Raw genomic sequence first — 27807 nt, forward strand, 5'->3', positions numbered from 1 at the left:
GGAAAAACATCCAAACCAGGGTGAGAGTTCTAGTGGGGGGGGGGGGGGGGGTTGAAAGGGTGGAGTTCCTCCTTGTGACCACCTTGAATATTTTGTTTTGGTGAAGTTCGGAATGGAACAGGAAGTCTTGAGCCAGGGAAGTGAACGGATCCAGCTCAGCTGCAACTTTCAGCACAGAAATTAGAGTGGATTGTATTCTTTGAAGCATCGAAGAATTTAGAGATGGAAACAAAAGTGGCTTGAATCAGATATCAAGAAGATCCAGACTGGGTTGCGGCAACATTTGATAAATAGGAATGAAAAATTGTAAAATATTCCTGTCTAAGAATATAAGAATGTCTCATCAACTGAAAAGACATATCCAAGTAGACATGAAATCACATTGAGCTACTTCATTTGAAATACTTCTGTGTTGATATTACACTATGAAGTTTAGTAACAAGCATGTTCATGTGTTTGAATGAAATCCTCCCTATCTTATTCACAAATTGTATTCAAATGCATTGAATAAAGAACCATGAGCCTCGATAATGCTTCATTATCGTGCTGGTCCCAAGCAATTCACACAGTGGTTTGGTGCATTGACTGGCTATGTCATCACCGTTTGTTTTTGACATCACACATCACAATACATGCAACCAAGAGACAATAGAGTCTACAAAGTTTATGAAAATGGAAGTTGGGTAAACTTTATTACAATTGGGTAACAATTTGCAAAGCAATATTTGAAGTGCTATGGAGAAGTAGATAGGAAGTGGGGCTTAATTGAGAGATGCTGCAAAGCACAGGTATGATGGGCTGAATAGCCTCCTCCTCCCTTGCAAGACTCTTGCTCCCAAAACTGAAGAAAGTTCTAAAGATTAAAACTCAATTTGGCTTCTGTTCTCAGGCCTCTTCCTTAAACTTGCCCCCAAACCTCTTCCAACCTCACTCATCATTCCAACCTTCTATGGCTATATCACTGTTCTAATCTTTAGGCTTCTGCATGGCGTGGATTTGAGAAGTGTGTTTTTTTTTTCTCTTTTTTTTGTTTTTGTTTTCAAATTCAGGAAAGGGTAAAGCTTGATGCAGAGAAAAAAGAAGTAGAGAGACTGCAATCGCATTGCCATGAGTTGAAGAGCCAGCTTGGTAACTGCCCTGAATCAATGAGGGAGCAGTTACAGGAACACCTCAGAAGGGTCAGTTTTTTCTTACCTCATTGGCTTCCCCTCTCTGTGGATCGTGTGACCTCTCTGTCCCTGCACACTGACTGATTCCAGGTACTAATGTCACTGTAAAGAGCCAATTAGGAGCCCTGGAATCAGCACTGTTTAGAAAGGTATTTGCAGTAGTCCCTACAAAATATAAGATTCAGGAAGCTTGCAATGCATGATCAGATATGTGTTGTATATTGGTTTTGGTTTTGTTCTTTACATTTGATTCCATTGCACTTTACTAAATTTAATGAAAGATTTTCATCTTCTGCTTTTTAAAACACAATTAACATTTCCTTTAACAATGTGCAGCACGCATTGATACTTGGCAGTCTTTGGAGGTCATGTTGAAGCTTTAGATGCCTCGATCTCAATATCCTGATAGATTTTGAGGGTGTCAAGCAATATCGTGTGATTGAGCTCTTTGCATCCTATGCCGCTTTTAAACATGTTACGTCAAAGTATGTTGGGAGGTTATTCCAGTCGGAAATGTGCTTTGTATCGCCCCTGCCTGCCGGTAGTGATGGGCCTCTCGTGGCTTGTCTTAGGAGGCAGAAGCTCTGGAATCTGAAGCCAAACTGTTCGAGGACCTGGAGTTTCAGCAGTTGGAGAAGGAGAGTCGCCTGGAGGAGGAGCGGGAGACAGTTAGTCAGCAGCTGCAACAGGATAAGGCTGAGTACCAGCGCAGCACCATGCGGAGAAAGGTACGAGCACAGCTCCCTGCTCCTTAACCACGTCAAATGCGTCAGCAGCCTCCCTTCAGCTTGCTGCATGTTAAAGCTCTTTTAAGTGTAGTTGCTGTTGGAAATAGGACGAAACATGTGGATATTCTGCACAGCAGGATCCTACAAACTGTACTATTTATAATGCTGATGATACGTATTGTTTGTGACCAATGGAAGCCCCCTGAACAACTTAAAAATATGGCCAGGGTTTTACTTACATTCAATGGAAAAGAGATCCCGGGACCCCTGTTTGGCATCTGACCCAACAGCACAACTTTTTCTTGGGTAATGGTTTGGATCAGTCCAGATCTCTTGCTAAAACGTGTCATCTCTACTCCACAGGACAAGGTCTCTGCTCTTGAGAACCAAGCTAATCAAATCCGTTATCAGGCGATTCAGGAGTGTGAGAGACTGAATAGGGAGAAAAATGCAATGATACAAATGCTTCAGAAGGTAACGATACCCACACTGCCAGAAGTCTTTTGAAGAAAGTCTTCTGACTCTGAGTTATTTCCCATGTCTTTTCTCTTGAAGTGATATCAAAGTTAGATAGTCAAATCATAAGGATAACTTGCCTAGTCTAGACATGTATTTCCTTGTGGATAATGGATCTAGTGATAATTTCATCAACACATTGGAAGATTTCATAGGGTAAATGAAGAGGAAATAGATCAGCTATCCAGAACAAGTATTCAGATTAGAACTAGTTGAGGGATGGCATTCAGAAGCAACCTTCATACAAATGTTATTGGAGCGCTCCTTCTCTAAAAGCTGCTGAGTCAGTGGCAGTGATGAGGGTAAGAGATGAGTCATCGGGTTGGAGTTCAATGAAAAACTTGATTTGATTTTTGTCAAAGCAAAGGATAATGGAACAAGATAGTTGGATGGAATTGAGATATAGGTAACCTAAGAAATGGGTGAATGGTAGAAAAACCTTACAATTTTAACTTTCACCTTTTAACATTCTGCTAAATGTATCTCATCCCCTCAGTTAGCAAGAACACAAGTAGAACAAAAATTACAAAGCCCATTACAGTACAACATGGTCATAGTGTTTCTATACTGAGGTAATCATTAGGGTTGTGCAGGTTGGTTGAAAAGCCTAATGGTTGAAGGGAAGTAGCTGTTCTTGAACTAGGTAGTGAGGGACTTCAGGCTTCAGAGACTTGATTGTATAAGAGATCCATTCAGGAGTCTTATAACAACAGGATAGTAGCTGTTCTTGAGCCTGGTGGTATGTGGTCTCAAGCTTTATATCTTCTATCTGATGGAAGGAGGCAGAGACTGGGGTAGGAGGGGGTCTTGGTAAAGCTGATTTTCCAAGGGCTCGATGGTAAGAGCAGGGTGTGTAAAACCTATTAGATAGCTGTACCAATAGGCTTTCACAGGCATGATAGGCCCAGTGGGCTCTTTCAGCTTTGTATTTTGCTGAGGTGACACCAGCCTCCTGGGATGGGACCAGGGCTAGAAAGGATATGGGAATGAGGATGGCTGGGCCAGAGGGCCTCAGTTTGTGCTTCTTTACTTGTATGTACCTCAAAGAAGGACAGCCGTCAGCTGGAGAGGACAGGAAACTCTTGATGTCCTTCCAGCCTGTTGCTATAACCTAGGAGCAGCATCCCATCCCAGTGGTGTAGCTCAGCCCTGGTTTACCCATTGTAGTTCATAATGTAAATTTCATTCTCATGTCACATGTTTCTATCTGAGAGCATTATATCATGAATTCTAATTTCAATGATTTTACTAATTTGCCTAATATCTTCCTTTTTCAGGAAAAAGACAAACTGGCCAATCTAGAAAAAGAATATTTCATGGTGACTGGTGGCAAAGCCTTCTCCAAAAGTTCTACAGCATTGAAAGAGGTAAAATAATCTATGTTAACATGGTTACTTTTTTATTAGCTTCTGGACATTGGATATTTCGAGCATTTAAAGAGATTTATTATCAAATAAAGACCTCTCAAGTGTTTGCACAAATTATAACAGTAGAGCAACTGTTCATACATAAGGCAATAGGGTTGATGCAATGTTGCATAGGCTTGTTAACGAGCCAGATGCTTAGCCTTTTCAAACCTTCTCCAGTGAAAATTGCCCTGTTCAATCCATTTCAGTTAAAATTTATTATGAGTTATTTTCTATCACAGCCCATCTCCCAATAGGTTTCCATCTTTATATGTCCATTCATAAGGTGGTGAATCTGTGGAATTCATTGCTACAGATGGCTGTGGCAGCCAAGTCATTGGGTATATTTAAAGCCAAGGTTGATAGGGTGTCAAAGGTCATGGGGAGATGGCAGAAAAATGGGGCTGAGGAAGATGATACATCAGCCATGATAAAATGGTGGAGCACACTCAATGGGCCACACTAGTGCTGCTCCTATATCTTATGGTCTTATAGGGAGAGAATCACTTGTAGTGGCTCCCCTTCCCGTTGTGTAGGAGGGATCTATCCTTGTCCTCTCCATTTTTCACCTACGAGCCGCCCTTCAGCAATATCGTCAAAAACCAGAAATTGTTGTCCCCCTATAGACTGAGATAACCCAACTCCTCCAACTGCTTTGCCACCAGGTCCTTGACTCCATGCCACACCTTGGCATCCACCAGAGAATGAACCTAATTGTTTCTATTGGACCCAGGGTTACAGTCCACATATCCATGCTATTACTAAGGCTCAATGTATCTCTGTAATATTGTCCTTGTCTCAACTCATCTGTTGCTGAAGTTCTCATCTGTGCCTTTCTTAATCCAGGCTTGAATATTCCAATACGTTCCTGCTCACCAACCCTAGTTTGATCCTTTAGAAGCTTGAAGTCATTCTATCTTCTGCTGTCCTTATCCTAACTTGAACCATCCTAACCATTCTTCAATTCGACACACCCCACACTGTCACCAGTTTAAACACTGCCTTGACTTTAAAATGAACAACTTCCTCTCAAACTCCTCCAAGGTCTCACAGATGATCTTCTGTCCACCTTTGACAATGTGCTTCCAAGCTACTGGGACTCGAAGTTCTGGATTTCCCGCCTGAAATCTGTCTCGTTTTTTTCTTTAAGACACTGAGTTCGACTTATCATATTGACCATCATTTGCCATCTGCCCCCAATATTTCCTTAAGTTGCTTAGTGCCAAATCTTGTCTGGGATATTTTTCTGTATTAAAGGTGCAACATAAATATGTTGTTATTGTTTCAGAGGTTCAGGGTTTTGCAGAATTTACTGATGTGTTTGTTGTTTTCTCCAACACGCTACTTTGTATGATCATCAAGCCCCAAGTTTCTGACAGCTTTGAGTACAAAGCAATGTTGGAGCTGTGTGATATAAAAGTTCAAAGTAAATTTATTATCAAAGTACATATACATCACCATATGCAACCCTGAGATTCATTTTCTTGCGGGCATTCGCAGTAAAAGCAAGAAATACAATAGAATCAATGAAAGACCACGTCTAACAGGACGGACAACAATCAATGTGCAAAAGACAACAAAAAGAAAGAAAAAATAATAATCATAAATATCAGGTGCCACGGCAGTGTAGCGGTTAGTGCAACGCTATTGCACTTCAGGGCGTTGGAGTTCCAAGTTCAGTCCTGACATCCTCTGCAAGGAGTTAGTACATCCTGCCAGTTGAATGAATGGGTTTCCTCCCTCACACGTTCCAAAGACATACAGGTTGGGGTTAGTGAGTTGTGGGCATGCTATGTTGATGCCAGAAGCATGGCAACACTTGTGGGCTGCCCTCTCACATCTTCGGGCTGTGTTAGTCGTTGCATTGAATGAGTGAGAACTTTTGTTCACTCTCAAGCTAATGAAGTGCTCAAAGTCCTCATGTAGGATATTCTGAATTATGCTTGTTACACACATGCCTTCTTCATTCATCACAACACTGCTTCAACCTTTGCCCTTTGAACAGGAAGTTCTTCGTATCACAGAGCCTAACGACTTATTAGAAGAGACTAAATATCAGCATTGCTTACCAGGAAAAGCAGCTTCTCTATCCCCCTCTCCTTCCACCCCATCGTACCCCAAGATACAGGAGGTAACAGCACTAACACTTACTGCATGCTCTGGATTTGCTTTTAAAATGAGTTTTCCCTTGTTCACTATGGTATTGTCTCTTTGTTGAAAGCTTGCAGAGTAAAGTTAATGCAATGTGTTTGAACGTTGATTTCAAGGCCTGGAATCTCAATCATGGCCACTTTGGATTGCTGCTCTGGCTTGATCTGTGCTCAGTGGCCACTTTATTAGGTACACCTGTTCACCTGCATGTTAACGCAAATATCTAATCAGCCAATCATGTGGCAGCAACTCAATGCATAAAAGCATGCAGACATGGTCAAGAGATTCAGTTGTTGTTCAGACCAAACATCAGAAATGTGATCTAAGTGACTTTGATCATGGAATGATTGTTGGTGCCAGATGGGGTGGTTTGAGTATCTCAGAAACTGCTGATCTCCTGGGATTTTCACACACAACAGTCTCTAGAGTTTACAGGGAATGGTGCAAAAAACAATAACATTCAGTGAGCGTCAGTTCTGTGGACGAAAATGTTAATCAGAAGGTCAGAGAAGAATGGGCAAACTGGTTCAAGCTGTCAGGAGGGTGACAGTAGCTGAAATAACCATGTGTTATGACAGTGGTGTGCAGAAGAGCATCTCTGAATGCACAACACATCGAACCTTGAAGTGGATGGGCTACAGCAGCAGAAGACAATGAACATACACTCATGGCCACTTTATTAGGTACTGGACGTAACTAATAAAGTGGCCATTGGATCTTTTTCTGACAACACATCAAACTATCCCTAGCCCCCTCCACCCCTCCAACTCACCTCCAATGGGCACACGTAAGAAAATGCTTGAACCTTTAAGTTAAAAGGTCTTGTTTGCTTTCAATGCATCCAAAATATCGACTTTTTTTCTGAAAGGTTATCTGAGATACATACATCAGAATGTATGCACTCAGCCACCTTGTGGAACTTGGGTAAAGATGTTCTGTTTGTGTATGGTCTGGTTCTACTTTATGCTCCATCAGGAAATGTGTTTGAGGGTGACCACATCCTGACAAACTTGACCCTCCCTACTCTGCTCAAATTTGGTGATCATTTAGTGCTTCTGTGTAGATTTGTGCACAGATCAGCATTAATATGCGAACCTCATTTTGTAGCACAGCTCACAAGTGAGGAAATGAAAATGGATAACGTGGAGAACTGGAATCAGGGATATTTTGCATTAGTGATTCAGAATTTTGTTAGGATAGTCTAGAATGAATTGGAGCTGTAACAAAGAAATTAACACAGCCCTCACAGTAAGACTTTAGGAAAATTGTAGGAAAATACATTCATTATAGAACTGAGTAATAATTATGTTGTTAACGTGGAAATTATCTGAAAGACAAAGAAAGTTAGTGCCCACAATTTATATATCAGACTGAGCCACAGTCCACAGAAGGAAGGATGTTTTTATTAATGATTTCATTAAGAGCAAAGATGTCCATTCAGCCCATTCAACCAGTTCCACCATTACGTTGAATGTCAGCTGATCTGTGACTCAGAATCAGAATCAGGTTTATCATCACTGGCATAGGTCATGAAATTTGTTGTTTTATGGCAGCAGCACAGTACAATACAATAGATTAAAAACTTACTATAAGTCACAAAGAGAAATAGAAAAAATAAATAGGTCGTGCATTCTCAACTCTACTTTCCTACTTTTAATCTACATCCTTTAGCTCCTTTCCCAAACAACAGTTCATTGATCATGGTCAAGGAACTTCTACATCTATCCAAAAATGTTACAACAATTTTTCAGATTCCTTTCTAATGGCATTGTTACCAGGTTACAACATGAATGGCATCATTCTTCAGCTGCAATCCAGATCTAGGCTTTGAAGTGTAAAGTGTTTCCGGCTGGACCATCCATTCTCTTCACACACATAGCCAGTCAGATGGTAATAGAGAGCAGGGATCCACGAGATTCTTTGTAAAAATTCTTTATTCTACTCCCCCGCCTCTCAGATATGAAGTCTTCTCATTTGAGAGAGGAAATTTTATAACTTGTGTTCAGATCCTGTTACGACTTTGTTCCTCCTATCTTGGTAGCCTCCTCATGCTCGGCGTCACTCTGAACTCACTGGGCTTCATTTTTTGTCTCGCACATCCCTGATTTCCTGTGCTCTCCCTTTAGGAGCCCTGCTTTCACTTGCTGGGGCACTTAATCTTTCCATTCTTCCTCCTTAAAATCTCCTCCTTTGAAGCTTTAGTTCACCTGAGCTAAACGGATTCTAGAAAAGCAAGATGTTATTGGAGGACTGGCAAGCATGAAATTATCACTTGTGTTTTACGTATTGACCACAATGGAACAAAACTCCAGACTTGTGTAATAATACAGACTGACTGATTAGCAGAAAATTTTTATGATGGCAGGAAACGTTGATTTTTCATAATATTCTCCCTAAATGGTGAATTTTAATATTTTTTTCTAAACACAGACCATATTGAATTAAACAACATGCTCCATGAATGAGTTTTTAACATTGCTTCTGAATCGTCTTGGCTAAAATGATTGATGTTTCCTTCCTTTATGTTGTGTTATGCATTTGTACAGCAAGTCCTTGTTCTACACTATTGTCCTAATCTTTTTTTTGTCTCTGTCTCTTTGCCTTAACATTGCTCTTATTTTAGGAATATATGAAGCTGGCTGACGTGTTTAAGTTCTACAGTGACATATATGGCACAGGCACTGATGCTGCATTCTCTGCTTCTCCGCTGCGTTCTCTGCCGCTTACTGTACCTCCATCAGTCCATGAGGTACTCGCTTGCCACATCATGCTTTGTTATTATTGTCCTTGGTACTAATTGACTCCTTTCTGCATGACTTGACTGCAACTCTTTTGTCAAATGCTGAAGAATTTGAGCAGTCACCTTTCAGTTCAGCCAGTCCAGAGGTGCTGCTAGCTTCTCTAATGCTCTCATTTCCTCAAACATCCCGGAGACACAAGGGTTTATGAGTTAATTGGCTACCCTAATGTTTAGATGGAATAGTAGAATCTCAGAATCAGAATCAGGTTTATCGTCACTGAGGTAAGTCATGAAATTTGTTGTGCAGCAGTAGTACAGTGCAAGACATAACACTTACTGTAACTTACGGAAATAAATAATGCAAAAGATGAATAGTGAGGTAGTGTTCATGGATTTGTGGACCTTTCAGAAATCTGACGACGGAGGGAAAGAAGCTGTTCCTAAAATGGTGAGTGTAGGTCTTCTGGCTCTTGTATCTCTGCCCCCAATGGTAGTAACACAAAGAGGGCATGTGCCAGGTGACAAGGGTCTTTAATGAAAGATGCTGCACTCTTGAGGCACTACATCTTGAAGATGTTCTCTGAAGAGAAGGGTTGTGCTCAGGAATATTGGGTAAGCATGAACAGAGTAAAATGAGAATAGAATAGGATTAGTGTCAATGGGTGCTTGATGGTCAGTATGCCAAAATGCCACTGTTTGACTCAAATTAATGACTTCACCATCATTAGAATGCAGGAAGTTGACACTTCAAACAAAGATGTCCTCTTTGATGCAGCTGAAGCTGGACTTGAAGAGTAAAGAAGAGGGGATTAATGCATACTGTAAAAAGAAGAAATTAATGGCCATACTGAGTGATCAAAGTCCTTTTTCTTTGTGTTGGCATCTCTCAGTTTGATGTATACAAAAAATAAACAGAATTTAGAATAGTATCTGAGCAAATGATATTACAGGCACTGTTTCTTTAAACACGTAGGTAGATCGGATCAATAGTTGGTTTTGTGTACTAACCGCATATGGAAAAAGAATATTTTTATCCCCTGTTGACAGGTTACGGTTTAGTTGAACCAGGTGGTTTGATTCAAAAGGAAAGGAAAATCATACAAATAATTGTTATGTTATTTTGGAAATTTTACACAGTTTACTGTTTGAATACAGATTTAAAAGCACAAACCTGGGTTTAATTTCTGTCTGAGATCTGCTGACATCTAAATGGAGTATCAGTCCTTGATTTTTCTGATCTCACTGATTAGGAGGCTCAACTCTGTACATTATGAAGCAGTGCAAATAGAATGATAATTTTTCGGTCATGTGGTCAGTAGAAATTTAGTGAAGTCTTAGGGTTAATTAATTAGGTTTCTAAATTTCAGACATTTACTGATGAAACTCGTCATTTGGAGACCTGATCTCAAAATATTGCCAGATAATGTGTAGGTTACATGGTCGGCACAATATTGTGGGCCAAAGGGCCTGTAATGTGCTGTAGATTTCTATATTTTGTAATATTGTATATGACTACCTGCAGATGGATTTCCATATTGAATTTTCCCAATTTAGATGAAAGATATTTTAATCATATGTAATGAAAATGTGGCATCACTATCAAGCAATTGTCCATTGGAAGCTGCTTGTTATCATTTTCTTCTTTAGTTTCCATATGAAGCTTCTAGATAATCACACAGCTGTAACATGGTTTCTGAGAAATGCTTGCCGATCTCGCAAGGAGTTAGACCTATAGACCATGCGACATAGGAGCAGAATTAGGCCAATCAGTCCATCGAGTCTGCTTCGCCATTCCATCATGGCTGATTTATTATCCCTTTCAACCCCATTCTCCTGCCTACTCCCTGTAACCTTTGATGCCCTTACTAGTCAAGAGCCTATCAATCTCCGCTTTAAATACACCAAATGACTTGGCCTCCACAGCCACCTGTGGCAATGAATTCCGCAGATTCACCACCCTCTGGCTAAAGAAATTCCTTCTCATCTCTGTCCTAAAAGGATGTTACTCTATTCTAAGGCTGTGCCCTCTGGTCCTAGACTCCTGAACTATAAGAAAAATTCTCTACACATCCACTCTATCTAGGCTTTTCGATATTCAAATGGTTTCAATGAGGTTTCTCCTCACACGTTAACCCTTTCATTCCCGGAATCATTCTCATGAACCTCCTCTGAACCCTCTCCAATGCCAGCACGTCAATACTTAGCAACACACACAAAATTCTAGAGGAATTCAGCAGGCCAGGTAGCATCTATGGAAAAGAGTAAACAGTCAACGTTTCAGGCCGAGACCCTTCATCAGTCCTGATAAAGAGTCTCATCTCAAAACGTCGACTGTTTATTCTTTTCCAAAGATGTTGCTTGGCCTGCTGAGTTCCTCTATCATTTTGTGTGTGTTGCTTTGATTTCCAGCATCTTCAGATTTTCTCTTGTTTGACATTAATTTTTAGATAAGGCGCCCAAAACTGCTCACAAACTGCAAGTGCAGTCTGACCAATGCCTTATAAAGCCTCAGGTTATGTATCTTTGTTACATTGTTTATGGGAAGTGGATACTGGGATAACATAACAAGGGAATAATTTGCTGTATAGGACAGAGCACTCCTGTCAGTCATTTTGTGGCTGCTTATTCCCCGTGAGTGGGGAATGGCAACAGCTATGGATGAAGTCATGCTACCATCCCACCAGAGGACAGCCCACTCACCCAGGCTACACACCATCCACTGTTAAAGGAATAACAAGCCTTTAGATTGTAAGTAAGGTAATGGGCTTTCCAGGACTGATGCAAAGACCCAACGGGTATTCCGTTTTATTAACCACTAAACTCACAAGATTATAATCAACAGATTTAAGCTTCAAAGCTCCTGTGATGTAGATATTTTACACTCTGCCTTTGAACTTGGATCAAGTGACAAGTCCAGGTAACATTTGGATATTGAAGACCCAGGTTGTGTACAGGTGCTGAGAATACTCTTCAGGAGCAACTCCCAACAATTTGGATGATAGAATTGATGGCTTTGTAGCCAACATGAAGACAGGTGGAGGAGTAGGTAGTGCTGAGGAAGCAGGCAGTCTGCAGAAGGACTGAGGTAGATTAGGAGAATGGGCAAAGAAGTGGCAGATGGAATACAGTGTATGGTCATGCACTTTGGTAGAAGGAATAAAGGCGTAGACTATTTACTAAACGTGGAGAAAATTCAGAAATCAGAGGTGCAAGGGAAATTGGGAGTGCTGGTGCAGGATTCCCTAAAGGTTAACTTGCAAGTTGAGTCGATGGTGAGGAAGGCAAATGTAACATCAGCATTCACTGTGAGAGAACTAGAATATAAAAGCAAAGATATACTCAACTATTTGGACAAAAGTGTCAGAACTGCAGTAATAATTGTTTTATGCAAAAACTCCTGTACATTTAACTGTGCCACCTCTATTAAAAGTGTACTTGGTGTGGACTCAGCTGCTCACATCTTATTGATTGATCTGCTTAGACTAGCTAAATTATTTTCTGACTGGTTTTAGATGTTGCCCTAATCAAATGTTGTTTCTAAACATCAGCAAATTCTATAAGACAAAACTTAATTTGTGTTTATTCTAGTTTCTCCCCCTTCCTTTCCAGCCCTGATGAAGGGTCTCCTTATTCTTTATTCCCCTCTGTAGATGCTGCCTGACTTGCTGAGTTCCTCTGGCATTTTGTGTGTGTTCCTCAAGATTTACTGCATCTGCAAAATCTCTTGTGTTTTAATTTATATTTTCTGCTTCATTAAATTAGCATGGAAGCTTCTCAACTTTTTGAATGTTTCATGAAATTAGCATTTTTATTCCACTAACAGACTGTTTCTTGTCTCCCAACGGTTTCTGCTTTTTCTGCTGCTCTGCCCAGGAATACGTTACCCTAGGTCAGCTCAAGGAGTTGTACGGTAGATCAACAGAGAGTTCAGCTCCAGCCCCATTCCACACTAACTCAGCCACTGCCTCTCTGACTCTGTCTGCTGAAAGCTCCCTGCCCTTGCTGGCTTCTTCCTCTACACTGTTTACAGCTGAGGTTGGTATGAGGATAGTGCTAACTTTCTCTACTTTTCCTCATTGCATGAATTGACAGCAAACTCCCAGTTCTAACCAAGTCCTCCCGCCAAACTGTGCTTTCAACAATCAGTTCCTGTGTGAAGACCAATCTGATGTCTGTGATGTGACTGATGGTCCAGACTTTATTATCTCACACCATTACTCGCATCTGTCAAAGACCTCTAATCTCAAAGTTCAAATTGAAACTTATTATCAGAGTACATACATGTTTCTACATACAACCCTGAGATTCTTTTTCCTGCGGGCATACTCAGCAAATCTATAGAAAGAGTAAGCGTGCAGTAGACAACAGACTGTGCAAGTGCAAATATAAATAAATAGCAATAAACAACAAGAGCATGAAATAACAAGATAGAGAGCCCTTAAAGTGAGATCATTGGTTGTGGGACATCTCAATAGATGAGTGTAGTTATCCCTTTTTGTTCAAGAGCCTGATGGTTGAGGGATAGTAACTGTTCCTGAACCTGGTGGTGCGAGTCCTGAGGTTTTTGTACCTTCTACCTGATGGCAGCAGCGAGAAAAGAGCATGGCCTGGGTGGTGGGGATCTCTGCTGATGGGTGCTGCTTTCCTACGACAGTGCTTCATGTAGATGTGCTCAATGGTTGGGGGTGGGGTGGGGGTTTACTTGTGACGTACTGGGCCAAATCCACTACATTTTGTAGGATTTTCCATTCAAAGGCATAGGTGTTCCCATACCAGGCCGTAATGCAGCCTGTCAGCACACTCTCCACTATACATCTGTGGCAGTTAAGATCAACAGATCTTAGCAAGTCCCAAACACTCTAAGTTGATAAGTTTATTCTGAAATTCTGAACGGACATATTTATGGCCTCTGAAATTTAAAAACATTTCAGATTCAAATTTAGATTTGTATTTCTTCATAATCAAATATTTTCCATAGAGAGAATAACCACAGCCTGCTTGGTCTTATAGGTACCTCAGTTTGGTTGTGAAATTGTTCTCTCCAAAAATAAAAATCATCTTCTCATTGAAAATTTGCTTAAGTCAATGTCAAATTGAATTGAGATGTATTCCCTGTGTCAGAGAACATTTCAGAGCTGTTCACCCTGCAAACTCTGAGCTAGAAATAAATGTAGGACAGTTGTTCAGACCCTTCAGCCCACAAGGTTGTGCCAAACTTTCAGCCTACTCCGAGATCAATCACCCTTCCCACACACATAACTCTCCATTTTTTAAATTATCCCTGTGCCTAAATAAGAGTTTTTTAAATGCCCCGAATGTATTTGCTTTTACCACAATCCCTGGCAGGGTGTTCCACGCATCCACCACTCTTTGTTTAATGAACTTACCTCTGACATCCCCCCCTAAACTTTCCTCTAATCACCTTAAATTATGCCCCTTTGTATTAGGCATTTGGCTATCCACTTGATCTGTGCCTCTTATCATCTTGTACACATAAGTGGGAATAGGGATAACAGGTCAAACAGAAGAATTGTTTTGACACTTTTGAAGGCACTGGAGTTGCTAACTGTCCAGGTAGATCCTGAATTCTCTGAAAATTAAACTTAAACTTCAGGATTGTTGTACTCTGTGTTGTAAACGTGCAGCACAAGTGTGGAGTCACTGATTCTGCCTTTGCCTTTGTTACAGCACTAAATGTATGCAGTCTCAAAAGGTCTATCTAACCAGGGCAGCACAACAGTGAGGCAGAGTGTACTGCTGCCTCACTTCTTTGGGGGTCAGGGCTTGATCTTGTCACTAGGAAATTGAAGCAATTCTCCACAAGAAAACTGGAACTGTTTGTCCCAAAACTGGTGACTAACTGAACAGAAATTGTGTGGGTGAGGTAAATACTGACAGTTCCAAACAGACATACTACAGAATCATAGGACAATACAAGCCCTTTGGCCCATCCAGTCGATGCTAACCACGGTGCCCACCCAGCTGGTTCCAATCTCCCATATTCAGCCCGTACCCATTTAAGTGCCACACTTGCATGATTCTTAAGTAATACTATTGTACCTGCCACACCCACTTCCTCTGGCAGCTCATATCATTACTCACCACCCTCTACATGAAAAAAATACCCTCAGGTCCCTTTTCAATCATCCCCTCTCACCTATGCCCCCTACTGTAGTTTTGGACTTCCTTACCGTGGGCAAGAAATTGTCACCATCCATCTTAGCTATGCCTTTCTTTAAGGTCACTCCTCATTCTCCTATGTTTTAATGAATAAAGACCTGGCCTGGCCAACCTTTCCCTGTAACTTAGGCCACCTAGTCCTAGCAACATGTACATAAATCTTCTCTGTACTGTCTGTCTTTCCTATTACAGGTTGATCAAAACCGTGCCCAGTGCTGGACTACACATTGTACCAGATTTGAAGTGGATAATCAGGGTAGTTTGGACTGTTAAGTGGGCAGTAACAGTACCCAACATTTTTACCTGGAGTTAGAGAGACATTGAACATATTGTAAAGCCCCATATATGTTCAGGAATTTATTCAATGACATCCAATCCTTGATAGGCACATCATGTTATACAACATTAGTTTTCTGTCTTGCACATCCTAGATTTTAAAAGAATCATCTCTTTGGTTAAACTTCTCATGGTCTCGATCCTTCCTAACTCATGCTAACGTGGAAGATTCAAGTACTGCAGTACTTCGTGCATTTCTCTTTCCTTCACTGCCTCATCTTTTCCTTCTTTTGTCTTTAATCTTCTTTGAAACTTTTCATCCCCCTTTCTAATGCTTTCTCATCAATATTAGTGTCCATTCTTTCTCATTTTGCCTCTGATTTTACCTTGGGAGATTTCACATGATAAAGGTACCTCATGAAGGCAGGTTTTTGTGAGGTTTCTGAACCAGCTGAACATTCGATCACAAGTGATTTAAGGGATGACAAAAAAAAAGTAGGCACTGACCAGTGGGGGGTGCTTGGGGGTGAGAGTGAAGCAATTAATGGAAACCAGCAAGGACCTTAAGAGATTCGGAGTAAAGAACAGGAAGGCTACAGAGGGGGAGAGACCTGAGGCATTAGGAAAAAAGGAATTAATGATATTAACTAATTGGTCAGTGAGTGATATGTAAATTAACGTGTCAGAAAGCACAGGACTGGGGGATCAGCCAGGAAAGTGGACTTGAAGAAGTAAAGTATCCATAATCTCAGCCATAGACCAGTGTTCAAACGATTGTTTGATCTACCCTTATACGACTTAAGGTGCTGCTGATGTCTGCCTGATTGAAGATTGATCTCCAAGTAGGACTCAAGAGAAAAATTGTGCCAACGTTAAAGTTAATTTAAAGACAGTACCCTGGAGAGAAATGACTCTGACACATCCATAAATATTACTGGGCTAGAAAGCGGCTGTCTCTGTAAAATTGGGCTGGTGGAGGGAATGTGGGGGCAGGGTTTCATGTGACATTCATACCTTACCCAACTGGTAAGCAGCTACTTACAACTACTGGTAAGTAGTTCTGGTCAGCAGCCCAAAACTGGATCTGTTTGTGAAAAAGGCGTTAAGTTCACTTTCAAGTGCCTGTTGAAATCTTTTTCTTTCAAAGCACTGTGATTTTATTTACAATAATCTTTTAAGTATATCTGTATAGATCTCTGAAAAATGTGTTTTCATTTGTTTTTTCAATTTAGCATTCATTTCTCTCATTAATTATTTTCTATTTGATTTCCTCTTCTCTCTCCACCCATTGTACACCTACCCCTCTACTTCACCGACTTTTCTTTTCTCCCATTTCTCCTCATCTGCTTTCCTGCCCTTTATTGCTACACTCTTGAATTTCTCCCTCTTTTTTCTCTCTCCTTCTCTCCCTCCCTGTGACATGCTGCAGCAGCCTACCAGCAGGCTGCTAACCTCTACGTTGGAGCTAGAGAGATGGTACCAAGAAATAATGGCTAACTTTGAGGCCTCATCCTCTTCACCTCCAATCTCCTCTTCTCCTCCTCCTCTTCCAGCTAAAACTCACTCCATTCGAAGATCCACTCAGGTAAATCTCATTTCTGTTTCCACTCTCCAGTCTTAGAGACCAGATATTTTAAAAGAATAGATTATGTGGGGAGACAGGGTTTTGGATTTGAGAAGACAATTCTGCCCTTTGGCTGATCTGAAACTGTTCTAATTACCTACTTTTTCTCTATAATCTTTTGATATCCTTACCTAATAAACATCAATTGATCTCCCTTGTTAGAGCTCCAGTTCAGTCCCCAGGATCCAAAGCCGGTCTGAGGGCCTTGGTTTATTTTACTTAGCGATGCAGGACGGAGTAGGCCTTTCCGGCCCTTTGACCCACACTGCCCCAGCAACCCCACAGCCCCAATTCACCCTAACCTAATCACAGGATAACTTACAATGCCAATTAACATGCCCAGCACATCTTTGGACTGTGGGAGGAAACCGGAGCACTCGGGAAAAGCCATGCTTTCCATGGGGAGGACATACAGAGACTCCTTACAGACTGTGCCGGAATTGAACTCTGAACTCCGGAATGCCCTGAACTGTAATAGCATGGTGCGAATTGCCACACCATCGATTCCCTCTCCCTTTGTGTATAAAAATAATCCAACGACTTTCAAACTAAGTCTGGAATGCTTAGTGCATAGATTCACAATGATTGCACTCCTTTTAAATTGTTTAGTTTAAGCAGCATTATTTAGAAGAGTGAAGGATAAGGTTTCTGTGCAGTAGATGAAACTCTTTTTACCGGTAAATGATACTAGATAATTGGCAAGTTCTTCATAATAATATGGAATTACTTTGGACACTGATTTACTATAACCTATAACACAATGGCTGAAGGAAAGTAGAAGCAGATGCAACAGTACCTTTCAATGCTTTCAAAAGATTGAATTTCCGAGATAATGAGCTGTTAAATTGAATTCTGCCCCGGAGGTCTACCCAAATGCAGTAGGCCAAATGATCCCTGTGGACAAGGGGAAGATGACAAAGTGATCCTGTTCAAGGGTGAAGGGAGTTTAGTGAGTGTGACTAGAAGTGACCTGCTCAGGTGGTGTTTACTACCTCCTCCAAAATCTGACATATCATCTGATATTGGAAGATATTTGTAAACAGGTATATCTGATCACTGTTTGGTGATTATTACATTTGCTGCCACCACAAGTTCCCACTGCAAAGTGTAGACAGTGGTGTGTATGTGTTGCTCTTCCACAGTTTTGATGGTGTATGTTGTTGCAGGGGTAACCAGGCCGGGGGGGGGGGGGGGGGGGAAGGTGGGAGGGTGCGGGAAGGGGAGGGGTGTGAAGCAAGAATGTGGGATGACAGCTAGAAGAGGTAAAGGGTTGAACAAGTATCTTCTTCATCTGGTCTCACCTATCACCAGCCAGCTCTCCTCCCCTGACCGTCTTTTTCTGGCTTCTGCCCCTTTCCTTTCCAGTCCAGAAAACAGGTCTTGGCCCGAAATGTGGACTGTTTATTCCCCTCCATAGATGCTCCCTGACCCTGCTGAGTTCCTCCAGCATTTTGTGTGTGTTGCTCAAGATTTCCAGCATCTGCAGGATCTCTCGTGTTTAAAAAATTCTTCCTGTCTATGATTTGCAGCTTCTCCTGAAGGATTAGTCTGGTTTTTGCTCAGTGTCATACACTCCCAGCTGGAGATGAGATAAGCTGTCCAGTTGTTTATTGAAACTTCATGGAAAATTACTGTGGATTGGTATCAAGTAGTGGTTCCACAGATGAAGAATTTAAGCCTTGAAGTTAGATTGGGGGGGAAAAGAAACAAATGTTTTCCCTGAGAAAGTAAATAGAAGTGTACAGATCATAGAGTAGTATAGCACAGAAACAGGCTGTTTGGCCCATCTAGTCCATGCCGAACCATTTAAACTGCCTACTCTCATTGACCTGCACCAGGACCATAGCCCTCCATACCCCTACCATCCATGTACCTATCCACACTTCTCTAAACTGTTAAAATTGCTGGCTGTTCGTTCCACACTCTCATGACCCTCTGTGTGAAGAAGTTTCCCTTCATGTTCTCCGTAAACTTTTCACCTATCACACTTATCCCATGACCTTTAGTTGTAGTCCCACCCAACCTTAGTGGAAAAAACTTGCTTGCATTTACCCTATCTATACCCCTCATATTTTTGTATACCTTCATCAAATCTCCCCTCAATCTTCTACATTCCAAGGAATGAAGTCCTAACCTATTCAATCTTTCCTAATAACTCAGGTCCTCCAAACCTGCCAACATCCTTGTAATTTTTCATGATGGGTCTGAAATAGATGCTGCTCACATTAGTCAAGGTCCAGGAAGAGACAAATTTAACGTGAAGGATGAAAGTACTGCAGAGTGTGGTAATGACCTGGAACTCACTGGTGGAAGCTGTCAACCAAATCCTTTAAAAATGGTGTCAATATCCATGAGGGAAAATAACTTGCACGGTGGTAGGGAAAGATCAGGGGGATGGGATAGGAAACCAGCATAGGCTTGATGGGCCAAATATCCTCCTGTTATGACTTCCAGGGACAATTTCGGGTTCAGATCTGACATGACAACAGCATTTTTGTTCAGATCACCTTCTAACACAGTCTGACCAGTTTCCCATTGAAGGGTGCCACCTCTCTGGGTAAGAAAAAAACTAAAATCTTACTGTGAGTTGAACCACAGAGAAAAGGCAAGAAAACTGGAGTTACCAAGTGCCAGGACTCCTGTAAGCTGACCTCGCCTCTCTGGATCATTCAGCCTTGGTCTTGAATCTCACTGCTGAGGTCAAGTGTACACCAGCCATTCTTTGCCCTTGTGGTTCTCCTGGGCAAATTTACAACCTCACCTGCAGTTGAACAGTTGACCACTTCCAACACAACAAGATCCAAGGTCCAACAGCTTGATTTCGTGTTCTCTGTGTCTTCTTGCCTTAGGTCTACCGATCCAAAATGGAGAGTGATGGTTGTGGCACACTACCTCGGACAAAGACGGGGTCTGCCCCCCCCTCACCGTTCACTGCCTCAACACTCGGACGAAATCTTACTTCCAAGGTAGGAAGACTCAGTAAAATAGTAATTAATTGCTAAGGATTACATGGTAGTGTGGTGGTTAGTGCAACGCTTTGCATTGCCAGCTGTAAGATCGGGGTTCAGTTCCTGCTGTTGTCTGTAAGGAGTTTGTACGTTCTCCCCATGTCCACATGGGTTTCCTCCGGATGCTCCAGTTTTCTCCCACATACCAAAGATGTATGGGTTATTAGGGTAATTGGTCACATGGGTGTAATTGGGTGGAGCCGATTCGTTGAGGAGGAATGGCCTGGTACAGTGCTGCATCTCTAAATAAAAAGAAGTAAATAAATAAATCCCCCTTTCCTGGGCATCAGGGGCTGATCCCACAACCTCTAGCTGAAACCCTCAACCATAAGTTTTCCCGTCCCTGTCCGTTACGATTCTATTTGGGGCTTGATGGGAGCTTAGGGTTAGTGAGTTGTGGGCATGCTATGTTGGCACCAGAAGTGTGACGACACTTGCGTGCTGCCCAGCACAGTCCTTGCTGATTTGATTTGATGCAAATGGCACATTTCACCATCTGTTTCAGTGTACATGTGACAAATAAAAATAATTCTTTATCTTTAGTTGGCAGGTTATCCACAGTTTCTTGTCAGGGAGCCGTGTGCTTTGTCTCACAGCAGAGCACAAAGACGTACTTGCCTCAATTAAAGAAGTGTTCTTCACTCCAACATTATTCCCTCAAACATACAAAGCAGATGAACCAGTCATTCAGCTCATTGCCAATTGAGGAATCTTCCAATCTGCAAAAACAGTGCATTATTCACATACTTAACAGCCACTGCACTCCAAAGTACCAGGAGATTCTGTTTTTAATCATGGTGCTTTAGGAAAAAACTCTGAAGAAAGAACCTTGGAAAATCACCTACTCTTCAGAATTTCTCGCTTTCTCTTTTAATCCTTTTGAGAGAGCAGCAAAATGTCAGTTGTGTGCTATCTAATTGCAGCATCTCTGAAAATGCACCATTCCATTGTCACTGCACAAAATGACAGCCTGGATGTGGTGCAGTGCAACTTGAAACCACAAACTTTTGTAAAGTGTCACTGAGCAACCGTAAGACAAGTCATTCTCAACACGAGAACGCCGTAATCAGCGCTAAACAAGGGTCTGAATTAAATAATTATAGAAAGTGGAAAATCCACGCCCGTCACATTTAACTTGCAAGATTCAGCAGAAAACACAAGGGGTTAATGACTGTAGTTAATATAACAATGAGTTAGTACAGGTGCTCAAGAAAGCTGGAGGCCCAACGCTCTACGGCTCACTGCAGAGGCCCGCAGGACAATACCTCCCTCCCTATGGCCAACACCGGATGGCCCAAGGAGCACTGCGGAACTAGAGACAGGGCTGGAAATCCTGGAACAGAGCATATAACTTGGAAACATAGCGCATATAACTCGGGAGCATTGCGCATATAACTCGGGAGCATTGCGCATATAACTCGGGAGCATTGCGCATATAACTCGGGAGCATTGCAAATACCTCAGAAACATAGCAAATAGTCTGGAAACTTTGCGCATATAGCTTGGAAACATTGCATAAAGCTCGCGGGCATTGCAAATAGCTCAGATACATTGCATATAGCTTGGAAAAGTTACATAAAGCTCGCAGGCATTGCAAGTATCTCGAAAATGTTGCAAATATCTCGGAAATGTTGCAAATATCTCGGAAATGTTGCAAATAGCTTGAATATATTGCATATAGTTTGGAAACATTGTATATAGCTCTCAGGCATTGCAAATATCCCTGAAACGTTGCATATAGCTCACAGGGATTGCAAATAGGTCAGAAACATTGCAAATAGCTTGGAAACATTGCATATAGCTTGCAGGCATTGCAAGTAGCTCGGGAACATTTTATATAGCTTGGAAAAATTGCATATGGCTTGGAGACGTTGCACATATAACGCGGGACATTGCGCATTTAACTTGGGAATTTTGCAAATGTAACTCAGGAGCATTGCAAATAGCTTGATAGCATTGTATATAGTTCAGAATCATTGCAAATAGCTCTGAAACGGTGCTAATAGCTTGGAGACATTGCGCATATAACTTAACAACATCGTGCATATAACTTGAGAACATTGCAAATTGCTTGGAAACATTGCACGTTGCTCCAAGACATTGCATATAGCTTGGAAACATTGCCAATAGCTCAAAGACATTGTGCATATGACTTGGGGACATTGCGCATATAACTCGGGAATATTGCACGTATAACTTGAGAACATTGTGCAAGTAGCTTAGAAACTTTATGCATATAACTGGGGGCATTGCGCATATAACTAGGGAGCATTGCATCTATAACTCGGAAACACTGTGATTAGATCTGAAACATTGCAAAAATAGCTCGGAGACAACGCATATGGTTTGGAAACATTGAATACTATGGGAGACCTTATGAACCTCGCCAACCCAGAGAACCTCGGAAAATATTCTTGAACGTAGACTGGAGAAGCTCAGAAAATAGACTCGGGGCTCTTGGGACGTAGATTGGGGACACTCGGAGCATAGACTAGAGACACTCTGAGCGTAGACTTGGGACACGAACTGAGTAAAGGAGGCATCCTCACCTCCAGCTGACTGATGTCCAAGCCACTGTTGTACCTCTGCTGGGTCCATTGATGGCAAAGTAATTCTGTCACTGTGCATGCCAGCATGGACTCGACCCAGGTGCGGAGGAACGGCAGACTCCCATATAGACGGAAACAAGGGGTTAGACGTAGGAATACCAACAAGGCATCAGTGGCACGACCAAGCGGCACTGTGAGACGTCATTCTCAACACACAAGGACTCTGCCATCAGCGCTAAATGAGAGTCTGAATTAAATAATCATAGAATGCTGAAAACCCATGCCAGTCACAATTAACTTGACAAGATTAAGCAGAAAGCACCAGGCTTAACGATTCTAGTTAAGACAACGAGTAAACACAGTTTCAAGAGAAAGTTAGAAAGCCAACACTCTACAGCCCGCCGCAGAGGCCTGCAGGGCTCATGACAGAATCATTGTTGCTGAATAACTTCACCGGTGAGGTCTTGTTTTCCCCTCAGTCAAATGCATTGTGTTAACTTTCCAGAATGTTGCACTGGCACAGAATGGCACCAGCAGCTTACCACGGAACCTGGCTGCAACCCTTCAAGACATCGAAGCCAAGCGCCAGCTGGCGTTGCAGCAGAAAGGTAGGCAAAGTTACTGATACTGAGGCAAACTCTTAAACGGAGTGCAGAATAGCATGGGATATCATAATGGAGGAAGATAGCCATTAGGAAAAGTATCCAGTTCCCCAGAGTCTTGCAAATCTCTTCTCTTCAAACACCTTTTTACAACTGACTATCAAAGCTACTTCTGCTGTTTTTCTGACAGCACATTGCAGATCAGATCACCTAAAACATTTGCTTGTCATTCCCCTCTCTGACTATCTTAAACTTTCAACCTCAGGATTACCAAGCGTCCTAATATTACACAGTTTTGTCTTATTTATTTGGGTTTACATTGTTCACTTGATCTGGAAATCAGAAGTTTGTAGTCCCACGAGAGAGGCTTGAGCACATAAACTGGGGTCTAATTCCACTGCAGTACTAAAGGAACTGCTACCAAATCCAATGAGGTGTTAAACTGAGCTTCCATCTGTCCTCTCACTGGTCTGTAACCATCCAAAATAAACCATGGGAGACTTTTTTGAGATTAGTTGCAATTCTGTGCAGTGTCTCTGTTTCGGAGTAGGTACAAGTCACACATTTTATGGGACAGAGATGTTTGAATGTCCCTTTTAATTTTTTTCTCATTGACTTCTGAATGGGCAGGATAGCTTGTTTCTGTACAATTCTGTGATTTGAAGAGCAATGAAACTTACAAATTGATGCTAACCCTACCAAATTTTGTGTGTGTTGTCCTGGATTTCCAGCATCTGCAGAATCTCAGAATTGGGCTTAATATTTCTATGTCATATATCATGAAATTTGTTAACTTTGCAACAGCAGCAATACATAATGATGGAGAGGAAAAAGCTGAATTACAGTAAGAATTTAATTATATTAAATAGTTAACTAAGTAGTGCAAAAAAGGAAGAAATAAAAAAGTAGTGAGGTAGTGTTAATGTCCTTTCAGAAATCAGATGGCAGAGGGGGAAGCTGTTCCTGAATTGTTAATTCTATGCCTTTTGTACCTCCTTCCTGATGGTAGCAATGAGAAGAGGGCATGTGTCCCTTGGGTTTATTGATAGTAGGGGCAGTCCAGCCCTCAAAGAGACCAATTAGTTCATGCTACCAGATATGCTCGACTGGCACTGGTATTGTATTTCAAGACAATGCTGCAACATTATGATTGCAACCACTCCAGCAGCCAAAGTGGATTGACTCTTGTCCCTGGCTGTGACATCCTCTGGAAGGAGAAGGATGATTCATTGTACATTGATGTACAATTTTTTTAAACTTTTAACCGGTTATGAGAACGAATGCATTGACAACCATTGCATTGATTTCCTCATTTACCTCCAGTACTTCAATTTTTAGTGTGAGATACACGTATCTTGTAATGTTTTAAATATACAGTATATATATTTCCAAGTCTCTTGTTTAAAGAAACACTTACTGTATTTTTTTTCTTTTGCCTTCTTCTTTTCTGCTTCTTTTCTCTTTGAACGGCGCGTGACTCCTCACTTCTGACTCTACCTCTCGCGCTCCTCTCTCCTTTCTGGTGCTGTGCAGAAACAATAGGGATATCCAGATCGGATCACAGAAGAGGTAGGAATTCTGATTGGAATTGGAAGAAAGTTGTGGTTTGCTTTATAACATAGGTTAGCGCCTGGGTTTGCATGAGGGAATTTTGGGTGCTCTGTGAATTGGTAGTCCTTCTGTAGATCCTGGTAAGACCAGACTCAGATTGCAGTGTCGTTCTGTAATGATAGGCTTTCAACAGTATTTAGGGTCAAGAGTAAGAATCAATTAATTCAACCTTGCTCTTCCATTCTGAGCTTTCAACTACTTTTCAAAACCCTCCATGGTCTCACAAACACGTCCCCAACCTGCTCTAATTCTGTAACCTCCCTATGCCTTACAACTGATTGAGGCCTCAGTCCTGCCCCACTTCTGGCCACATATCCTTTCTTGTTAATAATCTATCCACTGTCAGACATTGCCTGCCTCAGCCCTAACTCTATGCTTCTCTGCCCTTGTTTAAGATAACTCCCTATCCTTCTTTAAAAACCAATTAACTTTTGTCAGCTGACCTTATGTGGTTCTGACTTCACTAATATCCTTGGAAAGAATGATGGGATATTTTGCAGAATTAGGGTGTTATATAAATTCCAATTGCTGTTTTTTTCTGGAAGAATTTAGTGTCATAATGGGGAGACTTTGTATTTGAGGAACAAGTGCGGTCCAGTTGTGTAATTAGGTCTGGTTTCTTAGTTCCATCAGACTGCCTTGAATTCTGTCACTCATGCCATATATGTAAATCTTTGTGCAGGCCATCAGGTGATTGAAGAGCAAAAGCGGCGATTGGCAGAGCTGAAGCAAAAGGCTGCAGTCGAGGCCCAGTCGCAGTGGGACGCCCTGCACAGCCAGCACTCGCCAATGTTTGTTCACCCAAGCCAGCCGTGCAACCTGCAGTCACACCTCATCCACCACAGCATCCTCCACCACCATTCTCAGCCCCTCTCTGCTCAACATGGCACAGACGTGGATCACGCCTTTGACACGCTCAGTCTGGAGAGCTCAGACAGCATGGAGACTAGCATATCCACCGGCAACTCGGCCTGTTCCCCTGACAACATGTCGAGGTAAGAGAGCAAGCTTGGGGAGGGGGAAGGCCCTTCGTTGATTCAAGGAGTCACAAAGGTAGATAGAATGAAATGATTTCTTCTTCTGGGGTTTTCAAAGTCAGAGTTCAATTGTCAATGACTGTGGTAAAAACACACTCCCTCACACAAAGAGTTGTGGAGATCTGGAACTCAAACACCACATCCCCTCCCCTCCACCCTGGGAAGAAGATGTTGAAGCCTGTAAATGCAAGTACCTTAAACTTTTTTTGCAGCTACTATGCACTTCCTGCATTGTGACAGTGACTGCTCTTCAATAGCACTTTAATGGCTCTAAGGGACTTTCATCATCATCATTATGTGCCGTGTCGTTATGATGTGGGCGATTATGGGCTTTCCATGACCGTAATTGTTCTTGGCAATTTTTTCTACAAAAGTGGTTTGCCTTTGCCTTCAGGGCAGTGTCTTTACAAGACAGGTGACCCCAGCTATTATCTATACTCTTCAGAGATTGCCCGCCTGGCGTCAGAGGTCACATAACCAGAACTTGTGATATGCACTGGCCATTCATACAACCATCCACCTGGCTTCACGTGATTCTGATTGGGTGTCTAAGCAGGTGCTACACCTTATCCAAGGGTGACCTGCAGGCCAGCAGAGGGAAGGAGTGCCTTCTACCTCCTTTGGTAGAGACGTATCCTGACCCTAAGGGACTTGGGGAACCTTAAAAGAGTTGTGAAACATGCTATGTACTGTCAGTGCAAGTGGAGACACAAGAAAGCGCAGTTGCTGGATTCTGGAGCAACAAACAATCTGCTGGAGGAACTCAGCGAATCAAGCAACATCTATGGGGGCAAGGTCCTGCTGTACGGTTGCAATCTGAAATGCCATCCCACGGATGCTGCTCGACCTGCTGAGTTCCTCCAGCAGATTTTTTTGGTGCTACACATAAATGCAAGACTTTAAATGATTATCCAGATGTGGAGTTCAATGGTTGTAGCAATGGGAACACCTTCTACTTTGGGATAATATTGAAGTTTAATTCAAGCCTTTTAGAGACACAGAATGGTCAGAGACAGATTCCAACCGCCCCCCCCCCCCCCCACCCCCCCATGATGTGGCGGAGGACCTTAGGACCAGTGACCAGAGTTCTATTAGTTTTAAAATAGTAATGGAAAGGGACCGAACTGGTCCACAGGTTCAGGTTCACAATTTGAACAAGGCGAATTTGACCATATAAGATGGGAGTTTGCAAAGGTGTACTGGACTATGTTGTTTGTGAGCAATGGGCCCACAGGCAAGTTGGAGGCTTTTAAAGGTGACATAATGAGAGCTCAAGGTCTACTTGTTCCTGTTACAGGGAAGGGCAGGGTTAATAGGAGTAGGGAACTCTGGATGATGTGGGATATTGAGAGTCTGGCCAGGAAACAAAGGAGGCATGGGTCAGGTGTAGACAGTAAGGTTCAAATTAATCCCTGGAGGAGTACAAGGAATGCAGAACTATCCTCAAAATGGAAATCAGGAAGGCAAAAAAGAAACACATCATATAAATTTGACAGAGAAGGCTAAAGAAAATCCCAAGAGATTTTATAAGTACATTAAGGGAAAGAGTAACTGGAGAGAGAATATGGCCTCTCAAGCAGTGAATACATGGTTCCCTAAAAGTAGAGTCCTGGTGCTGGCACCCTGGCCTTCATAAGTCAGGACATTGAATATAAAAGTTGAGAGGTCATCTTGCAGTTGTACAGGACATGGTGAGGCCCTACTTGTATTATGTTCAGTTTTGGATGCTCTGCTGTAGGAAAGATTTTGCGAAACTGGGAAGATTGCAGAAGAGATCTACAAGGACACTGCCAGGACTTGAGGGAATGAGTGACAGAGAGAGGATGGACAGGCTAGGATTTTATTCCTTAGAGCATCGAGATGATCTTATTGAGGTGCATAAAATAATAAGGGGCTTAGATAGCCTGATTGTACTTGCTCTTTTTTCCCCACAGTTGAAGTTTCAGGAACCAGAGGGCATAGGTTTGAGGAGATACGGTAAGATTTAAGAGGAACTTGAAGGGCAACATTTTAACACCAAGGATGATATTTTTGTGGAATGAGCTGCCAGACTGTCACAACATAACAACTTTTAAAAGACAGTTGGACAGGTACTTGGATTAGAAAGGTTTAAAAGGTCATGCAGCAAACCCTGACAAATGGGACCAGCTTGGATGGGCGTCCTGATCAGCATTGACTAGTTGGGCTGAACAGCCTGGTCCAGTGCTGTA

General features: G+C 42.0%; 1 protein-coding gene across 25 annotated transcripts in view; it reads left to right on the forward strand.

The window, feature by feature from the left end:
* phldb1b (pleckstrin homology-like domain, family B, member 1b) overlaps positions 1-27807 on the forward strand; it is a 395372-nt gene that overhangs the window by 327521 nt on the left and 40044 nt on the right. For 10 of the 25 annotated variants that reach the window (XM_073029929.1, XM_073029930.1, XM_073029934.1 and 7 more), the window contains 12 exons: positions 1050-1178; positions 1742-1897; positions 2261-2371; positions 3691-3780; positions 5825-5950; positions 8594-8719; positions 12584-12745; positions 16596-16751; positions 19640-19756; positions 22853-22955; positions 24483-24518; positions 25243-25555. In XM_073029929.1, coding sequence (XP_072886030.1) covers positions 1050-1178; positions 1742-1897; positions 2261-2371; positions 3691-3780; positions 5825-5950; positions 8594-8719; positions 12584-12745; positions 16596-16751; positions 19640-19756; positions 22853-22955; positions 24483-24518; positions 25243-25555 — 1625 coding nt within the window. The remainder of the gene's footprint in view (positions 1-1049; positions 1179-1741; positions 1898-2260; positions 2372-3690; positions 3781-5824; positions 5951-8593; positions 8720-12583; positions 12746-16595; positions 16752-19639; positions 19757-22852; positions 22956-24482; positions 24519-25242; positions 25556-27807) is intronic. The other 15 variants (XM_073029937.1, XM_073029938.1, XM_073029935.1 and 12 more) reach the window with 14 other exon arrangements.

The sequence above is a fragment of the Hemitrygon akajei genome, chromosome 26, assembly GCF_048418815.1.
Source record: "Hemitrygon akajei chromosome 26, sHemAka1.3, whole genome shotgun sequence".
Classification (NCBI taxonomy): domain Eukaryota; kingdom Metazoa; phylum Chordata; class Chondrichthyes; order Myliobatiformes; family Dasyatidae; genus Hemitrygon; species Hemitrygon akajei.